At 54.0% G+C, this 14,194-nt stretch overlaps 6 protein-coding genes across 6 annotated transcripts in view; 4 read left to right on the forward strand and 2 right to left on the reverse strand.

Annotated features, from left to right (window-relative positions):
- GUITHDRAFT_106126 (hypothetical protein) overlaps window positions 1-814 on the reverse strand; it is a gene marked incomplete at both ends in the record, with an annotated part of 3,104 nt that extends 2,290 nt beyond the window's left edge. Inside the window, 5 exons of the mRNA XM_005834967.1 lie at window positions 20-84; window positions 188-239; window positions 285-385; window positions 511-610; window positions 746-814. Coding sequence (XP_005835024.1) covers window positions 20-84; window positions 188-239; window positions 285-385; window positions 511-610; window positions 746-814 — 387 coding nt within the window. The remainder of the gene's footprint in view (window positions 1-19; window positions 85-187; window positions 240-284; window positions 386-510; window positions 611-745) is intronic.
- A 984-nt stretch (window positions 815-1,798) lies between these two features.
- Window positions 1,799-3,126, forward strand: GUITHDRAFT_106127 (hypothetical protein; the record flags this gene model as incomplete). Its single annotated transcript, XM_005834968.1, has 3 exons — window positions 1,799-2,543; window positions 2,587-2,686; window positions 2,739-3,126. The coding sequence occupies 3 exons, from the start codon at window positions 1,799-1,801 to the stop codon at window positions 3,124-3,126; spliced, it is 1,233 nt and encodes a 410-aa protein (XP_005835025.1).
- A 1,223-nt stretch (window positions 3,127-4,349) lies between these two features.
- On the forward strand, window positions 4,350-4,640 carry GUITHDRAFT_61011 (hypothetical protein; the record flags this gene model as incomplete). Its single annotated transcript, XM_005834969.1, has 1 exon — window positions 4,350-4,640. A coding segment is annotated over one exon (291 nt), but the record flags the coding sequence as incomplete, so codon positions are not given.
- Window positions 4,641-6,437: 1,797 nt separating this feature from the next.
- On the forward strand, window positions 6,438-8,357 carry GUITHDRAFT_68900 (hypothetical protein; the record flags this gene model as incomplete). Its single annotated transcript, XM_005834970.1, has 2 exons — window positions 6,438-6,710; window positions 6,873-8,357. 2 exons carry the CDS (start codon window positions 6,438-6,440, stop codon window positions 8,355-8,357), a joined length of 1,758 nt encoding a protein of 585 aa, XP_005835027.1.
- Window positions 8,358-8,536: 179 nt separating this feature from the next.
- GUITHDRAFT_106129 (hypothetical protein) lies at window positions 8,537-10,628 on the reverse strand (the record flags this gene model as incomplete). The annotated part of the gene is made up of 11 exons (XM_005834971.1): window positions 8,537-8,698; window positions 8,758-8,913; window positions 8,965-9,094; window positions 9,143-9,276; window positions 9,320-9,367; window positions 9,417-9,585; window positions 9,628-9,689; window positions 9,742-9,894; window positions 9,948-10,033; window positions 10,076-10,130; window positions 10,182-10,628. 11 exons carry the CDS (start codon window positions 10,626-10,628, stop codon window positions 8,537-8,539), a joined length of 1,602 nt encoding a protein of 533 aa, XP_005835028.1.
- Window positions 10,629-11,075: 447 nt separating this feature from the next.
- Window positions 11,076-14,075, forward strand: GUITHDRAFT_106130 (hypothetical protein; the record flags this gene model as incomplete). Its single annotated transcript, XM_005834972.1, has 19 exons — window positions 11,076-11,121; window positions 11,374-11,403; window positions 11,455-11,548; window positions 11,594-11,718; window positions 11,775-11,842; window positions 11,890-11,949; window positions 11,999-12,064; window positions 12,108-12,258; window positions 12,306-12,560; window positions 12,612-12,688; window positions 12,732-12,800; window positions 12,855-12,968; window positions 13,012-13,037; window positions 13,092-13,221; window positions 13,284-13,392; window positions 13,438-13,541; window positions 13,645-13,707; window positions 13,751-13,819; window positions 13,950-14,075. The coding sequence occupies 19 exons, from the start codon at window positions 11,076-11,078 to the stop codon at window positions 14,073-14,075; spliced, it is 1,782 nt and encodes a 593-aa protein (XP_005835029.1).
- Window positions 14,076-14,194: the final 119 nt, after the last annotated feature.

Consider the following 14,194-nt stretch of genomic DNA (forward strand, 5'->3'; position numbering starts at 1 on the left):
TCAGCTCATGCCTCGTCACCTCAGCAGTCAAGAGCATCTTCCCTTGCGCAAGGTCGGCGTTGGTCATTCTCATCGCATCACATTCTGCATGGAACTGAGCGGCAGGAGGAGCAGGAGGAGCAGGAGGAGCAGGAGGAGCAGGAGGAGCAGGAGGAGCAGGAGGAGCAGGAGGTTGAGAGCTTCGCACCAGATCTCAGTTGAGTCACTTGTACTTGCAGCTTGCTCAGCTCCGCGAGGGTCTGCGAGGGCCTTCAGCTCAACCCCCGCCGGTTTCAAACTCTCACGCTCTCGTCTGCCCTCCTCCTCGAGAGCTCCAGCTGGTCCTGCAGGTTCCTCACCATGGCCTCTAGCTGAGCATTCTGAGACTCGAGGATGCGAGCCTTGGCTGCCGACATCTCCCGGGGGTCTCCTCCTCTCCTCTCCTCTCCTCTCCTCTCCTCCTCCCTCGCCTCTCCGTCTCGTCTGTCTCCTTCAAAAGGTCACCGAGACCAGTAATAAGAGCAAACTTACTCTGGCCGTCTCCTCCTCGCACCTCCCATCCCTCCCACCTCAAATCTCCCACCGAACGCCCTGAAGTGTTTCCCTGCTCAGTCGAAGTGAACCTTCCGACCTGCAGCAGCGTTACCGACGTGACGCCAAGCCTCGCAGTCCTCCCCCTCATTTCTCTTCTCCTCCTTGACCCCTCTCCCTACTCCTCTCCTCTCCGCCTCCTGCACATTCATCTCATCTACTCATCTTCTCTCACATCTTCCATCCTGTAGGCAGAGTTGTTTCCTTCATTTCTCCTCGCGTACTCGCCAATTCCAGCTGTCATGTTGCCAGCATGCTAGCAAGAAGTTGAGACACAAGGCAAGGTGGTCGCCCTTACTACGTTGGCTGCCTTCCAGGTGGAACCAGCCTGGTGACGAGAATCAAGCAAGAACGGGGAGATCGAGGAGAAGACAAGAGAGCAGTACAGCGTGTTGCAGGTTCCTGGTGGAAGAAGGGAGAAGAAGCTCGGACGACTGCTAGCGGTCAATCCTATGAAGAGGAAGAAACGAGACGAACAGGATGAGAGGTGAAAGCGAATGATGTGTAAGTCGGAGGAAGGAAGCCTGCCAACGACACTGATGACTGATCAGAGAACAGCATCAACAAAAGCTTCACCGTCTGTGTTGTCACCAGCAGGAAGAGCTTTGCTTGGCCTCGTGCCTCGAACTGAAGAGATGTTTCGGCTGATCGCCATGTGGGAGAGAGCAGGCGGCTAAGACACCTGAAGACTTGATGAGATGCGACAGGTGGATGAGGTGGCGACAGAAGTGAGGAGCGAGAGAGAGGAGGAGGCAGAAGAAACGATGGAAGAGATCACAAGGGAAGGTAAGAGGGATGTAAGGATGGAGGTAATTTGGACACATTATGAAGGATGGGAGTACTGCAAGTGACGAGATGATCACGAGCGAGATGAGGTGTATATGTGCGTATGTGATGTGAAGAGCAACGAGATGAGGTGTATATGTTGGTATGTGATGTGAAGAGCAACGAGATGAGGTGTATATGTTGGTATGTGATGTAGTAGTATTGGTATGTGATGTATATGAAGAGCGTTGGTATGTGTGTATCTTCCTCTCAAGCGACAGCGGGAATTTTGACTAGGCAACGGTCAAACGAGTGAGACAAGCGCGCCTCAGCATCCTCAGCTCTTGCTGTCCTTCTAGAGAGTCTTAAGATGCTCTGAGGCAGGCTTGTTGATAGCTACCAGTATCCCACTGAGACCGTCATGGCAGGGCTCCGGTGAAGCTTGGAAGCGGGCGAGGGCGCGATGGGGAGGAGAGAGGAGGAGGAGGAGGAGGAGGAAGCGGCACGACCTGACCTCACTGCTGAGGAAGAGCAGTCTCTGAGCCCAGCGACTGGCAGAGACGAGCCGGGAGGTCAAGCGACGCTTGTGGTGAAGGTGCTGGAGGGGAAGGAGTTGATGGCAGCGGATAGATCCGGGACGTCGGATCCGTACGCCATCGTTGAGTATGGACGTGCGAAGAAACAAACACGAACTGTGAAGAAGGATTTGAATCCTGAGTGGAACGAAACTTTCTACCTGGACTTCAACGCAAAAGCAGAGAAAGTCTCGATAGAAGTGTACGACTATGACTTGATTGGGAGCCACGACTTTCTGGGGCGAGTGGAGATAAGCATGAGTGAGATGAAGATGGAGGCAGTGGTTCAAGACTGGTTCGACCTCAAGGTGACGTGCCTTCACTCACTCGCTGGATTTGACCCTACGCAGCCTCGTCCCTCGAAGAACGAGATCGTTTCTGGGAGCCTTCACCTGTACCTCGCCATAATCCCCAAAGACAGAGAAGCCGATCTGAATCTGGGATTGGATGCTCATTCATGGCTTGATCTTGACTCCTTTCGAGCTAAGGGACATGAAAGAAAGTATCACACCATCCGGATGTACTTTGCATCGACCTTTGCTGATTTTCAAGTTGAGTTTGAATCTCTGTATACGAGTGTATTTCCAAAGCTCTCTACTCTATGTCAGTTGCATGGGTACGAGTTCATTCCTGGTAGAAGCTTGTGAGGCAGATCAAGAGCTGACTTGGACTGCAGTGGTCATGCGGTACGGCATGGATGAACGGATGGATAAGATGTATGCTCTCGATCCTCGGGTAGCTAGACTCTGCTTCCATGAGATCGCAGAGTGCAGGAGGTACTGCTGGCAGTTTCACTCGTTCTGTCTTGAAGCCTCCTCTCTCTCCCAGGATATCCCCCCGAGCAAACTTCTGCGCTTTGATTGGAGATAGATACGGGTCGTCACCGCTTCCCCCGTCCTTGGACAAGAACGAGTACATGGCCATCTTATCTCACGTGGAGGAGCAGAAGGAGGAAGAGCTCTACCAGCTCCTGGAGAGATGGCACGAAATGTTCATGCCTCTCGCTCGCCCTCTGAACCTCTGCAGGTATAAGTTGGACGAGAATCAGTCCCCCAACCGGGTGCTCCTTCAGAGCGCGGACGGCAAGATCTCACCTTCCGCCGGCCCTGGAACTTCTGAGCACAAAGAGTGGGAGAGCATCGAGAGAAAACTGTTCGAAGGTCTTTACAAGAGCTCAAAACAAGTGCTGTTGGTGACAATCCTAGAGCGAATGTGATTGTGTTGATCAGGTACTTGCTTCCTTCCGAGTCGAAAAGTATGAGATTTCTTTGTTTGAACAAGTATAGGATATTGTTATGATTGTGTTTTGATTGGATATCAATGGTTGTGATAGGAACTGTCACTTGGAATCCTACTACCAGAGGATTCAGCAGAGCACACACTATGCGTGATTCGATCGGTTTCAAACATGCGAATAGTCAATACGAATGCAGCAAAATACATCGATGTCGCCAAGAGACGCGGAGACAGCATCGTCAATGAGTTGAAGGAGGTAGAATTGCTTCGTGCGCTGACATGGCACTGAAAGTGTTCAGATTCGACCTGAGATGGTAGACGAGTCTCGTAGAAATCAAATGATCAGATTGAAAGAACGGATTGCAAGAAAGATTGGAAACAGGCATGTTCTCAATCATCTTCTCAATCATATTCTCAATCATATTCTCAATCAACTTCTCAATCAACTTCTCAATCAATTTCTCAATCATCTTCTCACAGTCTATCTGCTTTTTCATGTGCCCGCAGTCTGACAGCCTTCAAGGTGTCTGCCTCTCGTGGGTCAATGGCAGGGATGGACCATAGGCAGCGAGCACATCCAAGAATTGTGCGAGTCAGTCTACGAAGGTCTGCGCCCAGTGCTGGTGCAGGTGGTCGCGAGCTCAGGGCGGGAGGGTCTGCCTGACGGCGAGCAGGAGATGAGAAGATACCCGAGGTACAGCCTGCGGCGAGAGGAGGTGTGGGAGCACAAGCAGCAGCTCAAGCTCTGCCTCGATGAGATGGTGAAGGCACCCAGACATGCGCCGGCGCTGAGCTGAAGACGCAGGAGCGACGAGAAGGGAAGGTGATGGAGAGAACCTTGGATTCGCTCCTTCGATACCTGAGAAGGAAGAGCGACGGCAACCTTGCGCCTTGCTTGCTCTACGGCTGCGAAGGAAGCGGTCACTCATCAGGTGATAGCAGATGCTGTTGCTGACAGCGCGGACAGGAATGTCTTCCATGCTCGCCAACGTGGCGAAGTGGGCGAAAGAAGAGCTGTCGATAGGATTAGTTCAAGTCTACAGAGACGTGGGGAGGACGCCGGACTCTCTCAACGGGTGAGCGCAGGAATGAAAGGATGGTCGGTGAAGGCGAGGCAGGTTGAAGCTGCTGCACTCGCTGATGGAGGAGATGAAGCTTGCGTATCAAGCCTCCTCTGACTCCTCCCTCAACGTCTCTCTCCACGTGCTGGAGGGCAAAGACCTTCCCGCTGCTGATCGCGGGGGGACGTCGGACCCCTACCTGGAGGTGAAGATAGGGGACAAGACCGTGACTACCCAGATCCAGATGAAAACTTTGAATCCCGTCTGGGATCAGAAGTTCTACTGGGAGAACGTGAGGCTCACTGATGTCATTCAGGTGAGCGTGTGGGATTATGACAGGTTCTCCAAGAACGATATGATCGGAACTTGCGAGATCAGCCTCTCCTCTTTCGAGCTCAACATCGTCAAGGACAGATGGTACTCCGTAGATATGAATAAGCAGGAAGAAAAGAAGAGGCAGTACGAGTACGACATCAATGTCAAAGTCATCGAAGCTCAGAATATCATTCCAAGAGCAAATCGAATGGATGTCGATCCGTACATCAAGTTGACGCTGGGAGATCTTGAGGGAAACACTGAGCATAAGAATGACAGTCAGGACCCTGTTTTTGACGAAGAGTTCAGCTTCAAGGTGAGTGCTGAAGAAGACCTGACGATAGAGTTGTGGGACAAGGGTCTCCAAGACTCTCAAGACGTTCTCATGGGGTCTGTGGTGGTGCATACCACTGAGGTCGCTACTGATGCTCCCTATGAAGACTGGCTCGAATTTCTAGACCGAAATGCACGTGCGATCGGAAAATTGCACGTGGTGATCAACAAGAAGCAAGAAGAGATGGAGGAGGAGGAGGAGGACGTCGATAGTGGACCTCGCGTTCGATTCGTCGTCACTGTCTCCTCCAACACTGACAACTTGGAGGCGATGCTGGACGGCGGACCTGTGGAGGTGCCTTGTACCTACCTGGAGATGTGCGAGGCGTTCAAGCAGACGATCAGCAAGGCAACAGCCTCCAAGCCCCTCCTCCTCATGCTCGACGGCCTCGACCGTCTCAGCGAGAAAGACTCCGTGACCTCCATGCGCTGGATGCCTCCTGTCTTGCCGAGGTACGTCCATGCCGTCTTCACGCTCAACAAGACGGCAGTCGACAATCATGCGCCCGTGTATAAAGTGCTGAAGGATGCAGAGGCAGAGGTCATCGAGATGGAATTGTTCAATGCTGAACATGTTCGGACATCGTTGAGCAAACTCTTGACAAAGCAGTCTCCCGTCCGAACTCTCACCAACTCGCAACGAAACGCGCTTCTGAACGCGGTAGCTCTCAAGTCTTCTCCCGTGAGGATGCAGCAGCTGGGGAAGTTGGCGAGCATGCTTCCCAGCTATGCAGAGGCAGTGATTCTGAAAGGAGAAGACTCTATCTTCTTTCAGCTCATCCAGAGCTCCAAGGAGTTCGTCTGCAACGGCCGAGTCGATGAGTTTCGCTTGTGGCGGCTCCTGGACTTGTTGTCGCGGTTGCCCTTCGGTTTCAGTGAGACGGAGATCAAGAAGATGCTCGGCGGGGGGATCCATGGGCTCCTGCCGGGCCTCTGCTACGCCGAAACTATGCTCGCGCTCTCTCCTGTGCTTGCAGAGCGACAGGCAGACGGTCGGCTGGTGTACGCACTGGGCATGAAGACGTTTGCGAAGTTTGTCATCCAGCACAGAGGGGAGGTAAGCGTTTCCAAAGACCTCCTGCTGTTCTTCCGCGGGCTGCCGAGAATCACGGATGGCAGGCAGCCTGACAGCAGGAGGCTGAGGGTGCTTGCCGCTCTCACGCGCCGCTTTGAAACAGCAGAGGAGTGGGAGCACTTCCTGACTGACCTCCAGCTCGTCGAGCTCAGGCTGGCGAGCGGTCACTGGTTCGACCTCGCCAAGGAGCTGAACCAGCATGGCCCCGGGAGGGATGGGGGAGCAGCAGACATCCTGGCGTTCTTGGAAGAGAACGCTCAGACGCTGCAGGAAGAGCCTCTAAGCATGCTCCAGATGGCTCTCAACATGCCGGATCACACGAGGATCTATGAGAAGGCGATGAAGCTGGAGAGGCAGCGGCGGAAGAAGTTCTTCGCTGACGAGGCTTGGAGGAAGCTGAAGCATCTCGAGCTGCTTGAGAGGAAGGACAAGACCTTCTCCTTCGCTGAGCTCCAGTCCTTGAGCTCCATCCCACTCGAGCTCGCCTGGGACTCGCCTAAGCCCTCGATGCGCTGGGTCAACAAGCCGCAGACTCGCGGACTCTGCAAGCGAACCCTCCACGGGCACCTCGCCGGCACCTTCGGGGCGGTGTGGGCGCGAGGAGGACGGGGGGTGATATCGTGTTCGGAAGACCGGACCCTCAAGGCCTGGTCAGCCATCACAGGCGAGTTCCTGCGAGACCTGGGCGAGCACGAGAAAGCAATTCACGTCCTCGCATCCTCTCCGTGGGGTGAGACGTTTGCAAGCGGCAGCGAGGATGGAGTGGTCAAGGTCTGGTCAGTGAAGGGAGACTCTAACGAGGAGGAGGAGGAGGAGGAGAGCAGCTTCCCCCAAGAGATCCTACGAGTTCAAGCAGCTTCCAGGAGGATCACGGGTATCGCCTTTGTGTCACCAACCTCCCTGGCAATCTCGTCGGAGGAGCCTGAAGTGAAGATCATTGAGATCTCGTCGGCGTCTGAGATCGCAACGGTGGTTCCCTTCAGGCTGGGTGTCTCTTCTATCGACGTCGCTTTCTACAACAACTCGATGCTCCTCGCGACTGCTGGTGGCGATGCTGTCAAGCTCTGGCGTTTACCCACGCTTGACAAGCGAGGCGGGCTATACGGGCACAAGAAGCGAGTGAGTGCGGTCAGGTTCTGCCCGTCAGCTCCAGTAGCAGCGACCGGCTCGTGGGACAGCAGCGTCATGGTGTGGGCTCAGAGCTCCCCGCTCGTGTGGCTCAACGTCCAGGTCCTCTCCGGTCACAGCGACATGGTCCGCTCCCTTGCCTGGTCTCCTCAAGGCAGCACCCTCGTGTCCGCCTCCTCCGACAAGACCGTCAAGATCTGGAAGGGCTCGGAGGCGCCCGAGGTGTCGGAGTGGAGGCTGGCGGCGACGATCGATGGACATACGGACGCGGTGACGGATGTGAAGTTTCATCCGCAAGGTCAGACAGTCTTGACGTGCAGCCGCGACAGCAAAGTCAAGCTCTTCGATACCAACGTTCCCTTCGAGACCTCCCCCGTCGTCTCCCACTCGCTGCCGGTGCTGCTGGCTGCTGTGTGTGGCAAGAAGCAAGTGGCAGTCACGGTGTCGGAGGATCAGGAGGTGAAGGTGTGGGAGTACACGACAGGCACGTTCCTTGTGTCGCAGAGCTCGAGCCACAGCTCCGGTATCAGTGCGATAGCCCTGTCGAGCGATGGGAGGTTCGTGCTGACGGGGGGAAGAGATGGGGCGATAAGGAGGCGCGAGATTCAAGGGCTCGCGCCTGCTGGTGTGCAGCAAGAGGTGAAGAGAGCGCACCAGGGAGGAGTGGCGGTGCTGGAGCACCACAGGGAAGAGAGCTTCCTGCTGTCAGCTGGAAGGAGCGACGGGAGGATCGTAGTCTGGGAATCGGAGGCTCTTCTCGACCTCGCGGTGCTGGTGGTCGGGGAAGGGTCAGTCATCTATCGGGCCCTCTTCTCCTCGGACTCGAAGTTCGTGATCTCAGCAGACGACAAGCGAGGGATGCGGCTGTGGAACATCGAGACAGGGCGAGAGGTGTTCGCTCAGACCCTCGGGTCCTCGGAGAAGCTTGCCAAGGTCGACTTCTCAAGCGACGGGAGGTTCATCGCCACTGTCAAGACGAGCAGCGAGCAAATCGAGGTGTGGGACGCGAGCGGGGGGGGGCTGAAGGGCTCGCTGAAGAAGCACCAGGGGAAGGTCGTCGACACGTCCTTCTCCACTGACGGAAAGTTTCTGAGCTCCATCGCCACAGACAAGAACTTGATCGTCTGGCGTCTGAGCTCCCTGCGGCCCTTGTGCTCCTTTTCCCTCGCTCAGTCGCCTTGTTGCTTGTGCGCCTACCAGGCGTGGCCCTGCCTGGTCGTGGGCGATCAAATCGGCAGCGTCTTCTTCCTCACCTTCGTCGAGCCACAGCCTCCCGAAGAAAGCGACGAGGAGGACTGAGACCCCAAGAGCAGCTTCACTCCTTGTCTTGTAGCTTCACTCCTTGTCTTGTAGCTTCACTCCTTGTCTTGTAGCTTCACTCCTTGTCTTGTAGCTTCACTCCTTGTCTTGTAGCTTCACTCCTTGTCTTGTAGCTTCACTCCTTGTCTTGTAGCTTTATTCTCTGACTTGAAGGAGATTCACTCTCTCTCTTGACGGAACTTGGCTACTTGGACGGAGAGGAGCTCGATCATGCTGTCAGCAACTCGCCCATCGTGCTCGAGGCTGCTGACTTGCTCCTTGAGCTTCCTTTCACATCTCCTCGCATCTTCCACCTCTTGCATCAGGCTTGCGATTCGATCCTGCCAAGCTGATCAGCAAGTCACGATGAACATGTCTGCCAGACTTTGAGCGAAGTCACTGAAGTGCTCAAGATGCTGTTTTCTGCCTCTAGCGCCAGGAACGGGTCGGTCTGACAGAGCTTGTCGTTCCCCCTGGTCTGCACTCGTATCTGCAACTCTTGCGAGGCTTCGAGACGGAGGGCCAACGTCTTGAGGGCCATGTCGCGTTGAGAGACCTGGTGGCAAGTTGGAGTTAAAGGAAAACGACAAGTCAAACCCGGAACTACTTCTTGCTTCAGCTTCTCAACATCTGCTTGTAAAGCCTGCAACTGCTCCGACGACTCTCTCAGTCTCTCAGCTGCCAAGGATCCCTTGTGGCTCAAATCACGAACAAGATCAGCCAGCTGATCTCTTTCTCTATACTTCGTTGTCAGCAAACAAATCCAAGCAAGAAGGTTCATGTACCTTTCAGCCCTGGCTTGAGCTTTCAAGGCGAGGTGCTGTGACTCAACGTAAGTCGACATGCTTGACCTCAGCTCGTCGATGAGCTTCTGGCTCGAGTCCTTGTCTTGTAGAGATTTGTTCTTCTGGGAGGAAATCTGCCATCAGAGCATGCAGTTTGCTGTCAACGAGTGATCGCACCATGTGTTGGAGCTGATCGGTTGACTCGAGCTGCTTGTCATGGAGCTCCTGGTTGCAACAAGCTCACAAGTGCAGCAGGGATGGAAAGGTGGCACACTCGTTCTAGGGCTGCTGCTGTTTCAAGAGCCTTGTGGCAAATCTCACTCTCCTTGCTCAGCTCGCCTCGCAGTCTCGCACATTCCTTCTCGAGCAAACAACGCTTGTCTGCTTCCATCGCCATGTTCCGAAAGATGTGGACCTTGCGCTGCAGGGAGACTGAGAGCAGCCTGAGGGGGCCTCAACTTCGCAAGGGAGTCACGTGAACTCACTTGTGGACCTTCTTTAGCCTTGCAAGGCTCGTCACGATCAACTTAAACTCGCCAGTGACGTTCTACAACACTCGGAGGTTTACACATCAACACGGAGATATGATTCCAAGAAACCTCGATCAATTCTGAAAATGTAAGATTGAAGTCTAGCTTCAACTCGTCCATCCTTTGCACAAGCCTCTCAAGAGACTTTGGTAATTTAGCCTCAAGCATCGCGACCCGTTTCACTTCCTTGTTGAAATTTGCTGTTTTCATCGACCATGTTTCCTGTTGCAGAAGAACTCAGGATCGACTTCCAGCAGTGATACTCTAGCTCAAACCTGTTCTAGCTTCAGTGTATGTACCTCATCCTCCAGCTTCAGCCTCGCTTCCATCAGAGTAGCGACCTGTGCTCTCAGTTCCATCTCTGGAAGCCTGTCAGCGAGTGCACGGGGAAGGAGCAAGTCACCGAGGGAGTGAGATCTGCTTGCTGTTTCCAAGCACTTTGATTCCAGCTTAGCTGCCTGTCACATCACTGAGATCACGATGATGGTAGGATTTACAGACAGACGCACTTTCTCTTGCAGGCTCCCGACCATGGCGTGTAGTCTCGATGTTTCCTTGCGATTATGAATCAGCTCCTCATTTCGTTCCTCGTCAAGTCTTTGCATGGCTCGAAGTTGTTCTTGGAGTTTTGCTCTCTCGCTCCTGAACTGTTTGAGCTGATCTTCATGCTCACTCTCAAGCAGCGCGCAATGCTGCCTGCAATTTTCGTAGTCTTGCCGCAGTTTCGCGATTTCTGAGCGCTGAATTTGAACTTGTTGTGTGACAACAATGGTCTCCTTCATCTGAGCCTTGAGAGGGTCAACCTCTTGCAAGTAAGCTTTCCTCATCGAGTCTTCTTTGGCCGCCTTGTTCACGTTGATGTCGGTAACCAGCTGCGGCGCAAGGAACATTCGATCCAACTGAGCTATCCTCATGTTCATTGACCCCTCTAACGCCATGCGCGGTTTACCGATCATAGGTCTCCGGCTCTCACCATTGACGCTCTCCTCCTCCTCCTCCTCCTCCTCCTCCTCCTCCTCCTCCTCCTCTACCATTTCCGTGCCTTCATCGCTGCTGGCCATCTGACTGGAGTAGGAGCAGTCAAATTTGTTGTTGAAAACTATGAAAATTGATTTAGCTCAAGACGATATTTTACTAGTTTCCGGTGGCAAGAATCGTTCCATTCATGGGGGGTAGGGGATAGAGGATGGGGGGTAAGGGGTATCGAGTAAGGGGTAGGGGCTGAAAAGGGAGAGGGTCTGTGAAGGGTATTTGCTTCGAGAAGTTCACTGCTTATACTAGGTGGGGTATGTCAAGTATGGGGTAGGTAGATGGGGACTATTAGAAGCGTGGGGGTCCTTGACGAACCACCAGGTGGGGTAGCAAATAATTCCTTGGGGGTCCGCAAAAGCCGGAAATAGGCCATGGGCGGAGAGTGCGGAGAGTGGGAATGGCATCGGCTGCGAGCAGGTAACGCAAAGAGATGGAGGAGAGGAGCAGAGGAGCAGAGGAGCAGAGGAGCAGAGGAGCAGAGGAGCAGAGGGGTAGAGGAGCAGAGGAGGAGCATAGAAAAAAAGAAAAGGAACAGGAGAAGAAGAGAAAGCGGAGCCGGCAAGTGATGTTGGTTCAGCATTAGAGGTAACGCGAAATCGTGGTTTAGCATTTGGAAACGAGTAGAGAAATAGATGTTCGGGAAGAAATCCGATCTTACATGATTTGCAGAGGACCAAGCACACAGGACGAAGAAGCAAGGTGAGAGGCGTGTGAGCACAAAGGGCCTACGTGACTCACTATCTTCGTTAGCTGTCCTGCGATACTCGGTGCTCTTCATTGCAGCGGCAGCAGCTATCTGTGGGTTTCTTCTCCTCACATCGTCAAGCGGAACGTCAGCTGATGGGTGAGCTACTGCAGTACCTCAGAGGGTTGTAAGAGTCGCTTGCAGCTCTGTCCATGGAGCGCAGCTCCTGTCTTCGCGTGTCCCTTGCCAGGGGAGCTCCTGCAAGCAGATGTCTCTGTCACGGGCTAAGCTCCACAAGCTCCCTCGCTCGGCTCGTACGGTGGTCAAAGGTACCTCATTCGCTGCCCCTTCCATCTCGAGCCCTGGATCAGACGCGTACACGCAGGGAAAAGCATGCTGTCGAGCGTACGAGAGGACGAGAAGGTGAAGGTGAGGCTCTACATGGAAAGTCAGGTACGCAGCAGTCGATGCCATGCTGCATGTCAGCTGACCTGTTGTAGTGTCCTGCTTGCAAGAAGTATTCCACTACTTACATTAAGCAACTTCTCGAAACTCCGGGGGTGAGGTGCTATGAGGTTGGGTATGTTTGCTCATCTAGTCTACCTGCAGGTGAAGGACATTGTGGATTTCAAGTTTGTTCCGTGGGGAAATGGAAAGATTCTCAACAATCAACAAGTCAGTCAGGTTGTGAAGAAAGGTGGGACTGACAACAAAGCAGGTTCTCAACACAACTCAGCTGCTCTCGAGCACTTTGAATCATCTGGAGCTCGCGGTGCAATCGCAGAACTCAATTGTGGATTCACTGGTCCACGACTTCAACAACATGTGGAGATCTTTGAGCTTCGAGATTACTCACTTAAAGCAAAATCGTACTTCTACTAGCTTTCAGTCTTCTCTCTGTAACTCGTTGGAGCAGCCATCGTCAAGAAGTATACCTCACTCGCACACTTTTCGACTCGTGAGAAGGCTGTGAAGCAATCTCTCTTCTCTGAGGAGGAATGGCTCGCCAATCAAACTCAGTTCAACATGGAGGATTGGATCTCTGATCACACTCTGCCCGGTATCGATGAGTGGCTGGCAAACCAGACGTCTTTCGACTTCGAGGCTTGGCTTTCTTCCCAGCCCACGTATGATATCGAAAGCTGGCTGAGTGGAGGATCAGGAGCTGCAGGTGACTTTGAGTTGGAGCTGGCGAGGTGACAATGGGACTGAATCTCACTAGGTAACGCCAGCAACTCGACGGACTCGCGATCCGACATTCAGAAGTGGCTGGACGACCAGCCCGACTTCGATTTTGAGGTTCTTTGTCCTGGGCATGTGCTGGGTATGACGATTCGTTTAGGCGTGGCTAGCGGCTCAGCCGGTCTTCGACTTTGACGGCTGGTTGTCGAACGTTTCTAAGGCCCAGCAGGTGGAGGCGGAAGACGCAAAAGCTTTTGTTGAGTTCAGTTGACTGCTGTCACAGGACACTTCCTCCAATTCGTCTGGCTCGGGGCTCTTGAGCGAAGGGTCCATCGTTTCCCTCCAAGCAAAGCTGGACAAGTTGACGAGCAAGCTGATGCTTTTGAAGAAGGCATGCGTCGTTCAATTCCTCTTGTTGACTCTGACCTGCTTCCTTGCAGTTGGGCTCCCGCATCCGAGCTCTAAGGTAAGCAGAGATGGAGGGAAAGCGAAGGTTGTCGATCTGAAGGTGTAGGGTCAGGACATCCGCCTTGCATAAGAGGCAGGCGTTGGCCGAGGAGTCTTCGCACTCGATCAACCTCAACCTCGTGTTCCTCTGCCAGCATGGAAGTCAAGAGTGTGCGGGTAACGCCTGGGAGAACTGCATTCAGGTATCTCCTTGATAGCTCGGGAAGGAGGAAGAGGTTGTGAAGAAGAATGACTCGACGAGCAGAGCATGTATCCTGATCAGCAGACTTTCTTCCCTGTCATCGATTGCGTCGAGAAACGAGGCTGTGCGGAGGGACAGAAGGCCCCCGAGGACTGCGAAGGCGAACCGCAAGGTGAAGGTGTGAGAGAGAGGGGCTGACGGGCTGACGGGCTGATAGCTGTGGCGGGAGGATGCGTTCACGAGTTCGGTCACGGAGTGATGGATATCAACGCGCTGCAAGCTTGTGTGTATGGATCTCAAGGACGAGGACTCCAGATCCCGGTCTCTTGTACTCTCTCGTCACCCTCCTTTACAGTCCTCTGCTTCCCTATGACTTCCGAAGCCTCCTGCTGCTCTTTTCTTCCGGCCCCTCACCTCCTTTCAGGAGTCGACAATCTTGCTGCTCCAAGCAGCGAAGGAGACGAGCGAGGCAACGGGCAGGCAGTGGGTAAGAGCACAAGCTTCTGTCACCCTGCATGATATGCACCTAGGTGCCCTGGCTGACCATCGACGGCGTTTCTCCCGCGACCAGTCAAGATGACTTTGGGCAGATCTTCCTGGTCTCTTGTTCTGCTCCCCTCGTGCACGAAGCATTCTCTCCGACTTGCTCCTCCTTGTCTTCATCGCTCCTCCCTCCCCCTTGCCTCTTGCACTCTCCTCGTTCCTCCGACTGACCCTCGAGGTCGTCAGGTCGGCATGCATGTATGCAACGCCTACGCCAAGAAGACTGGCAAGACCCCTCCCTCGCAGTGCAGCTCCTTCATCACTCAAGTTCCCGCGGATCCCTGGGCTGCTTTCAACGGGACGAGCTTGTGAGGAAAGAAGCCGCCTCCTCCTCCTCCTAACGGCTCTCGGAGCTTCGACCCTCGTCTACCGCGTGATTAAATCTCTTTCTTCTTCTCCCTCCTCTCCTTCTCCTGCTTGCTCCTGTTTCG

This window comes from Guillardia theta, assembly GCF_000315625.1.
Source record: "Guillardia theta CCMP2712 unplaced genomic scaffold GUITHscaffold_23, whole genome shotgun sequence".
In the NCBI taxonomy this organism is placed as follows: Eukaryota; class Cryptophyceae; order Pyrenomonadales; family Geminigeraceae; genus Guillardia; species Guillardia theta.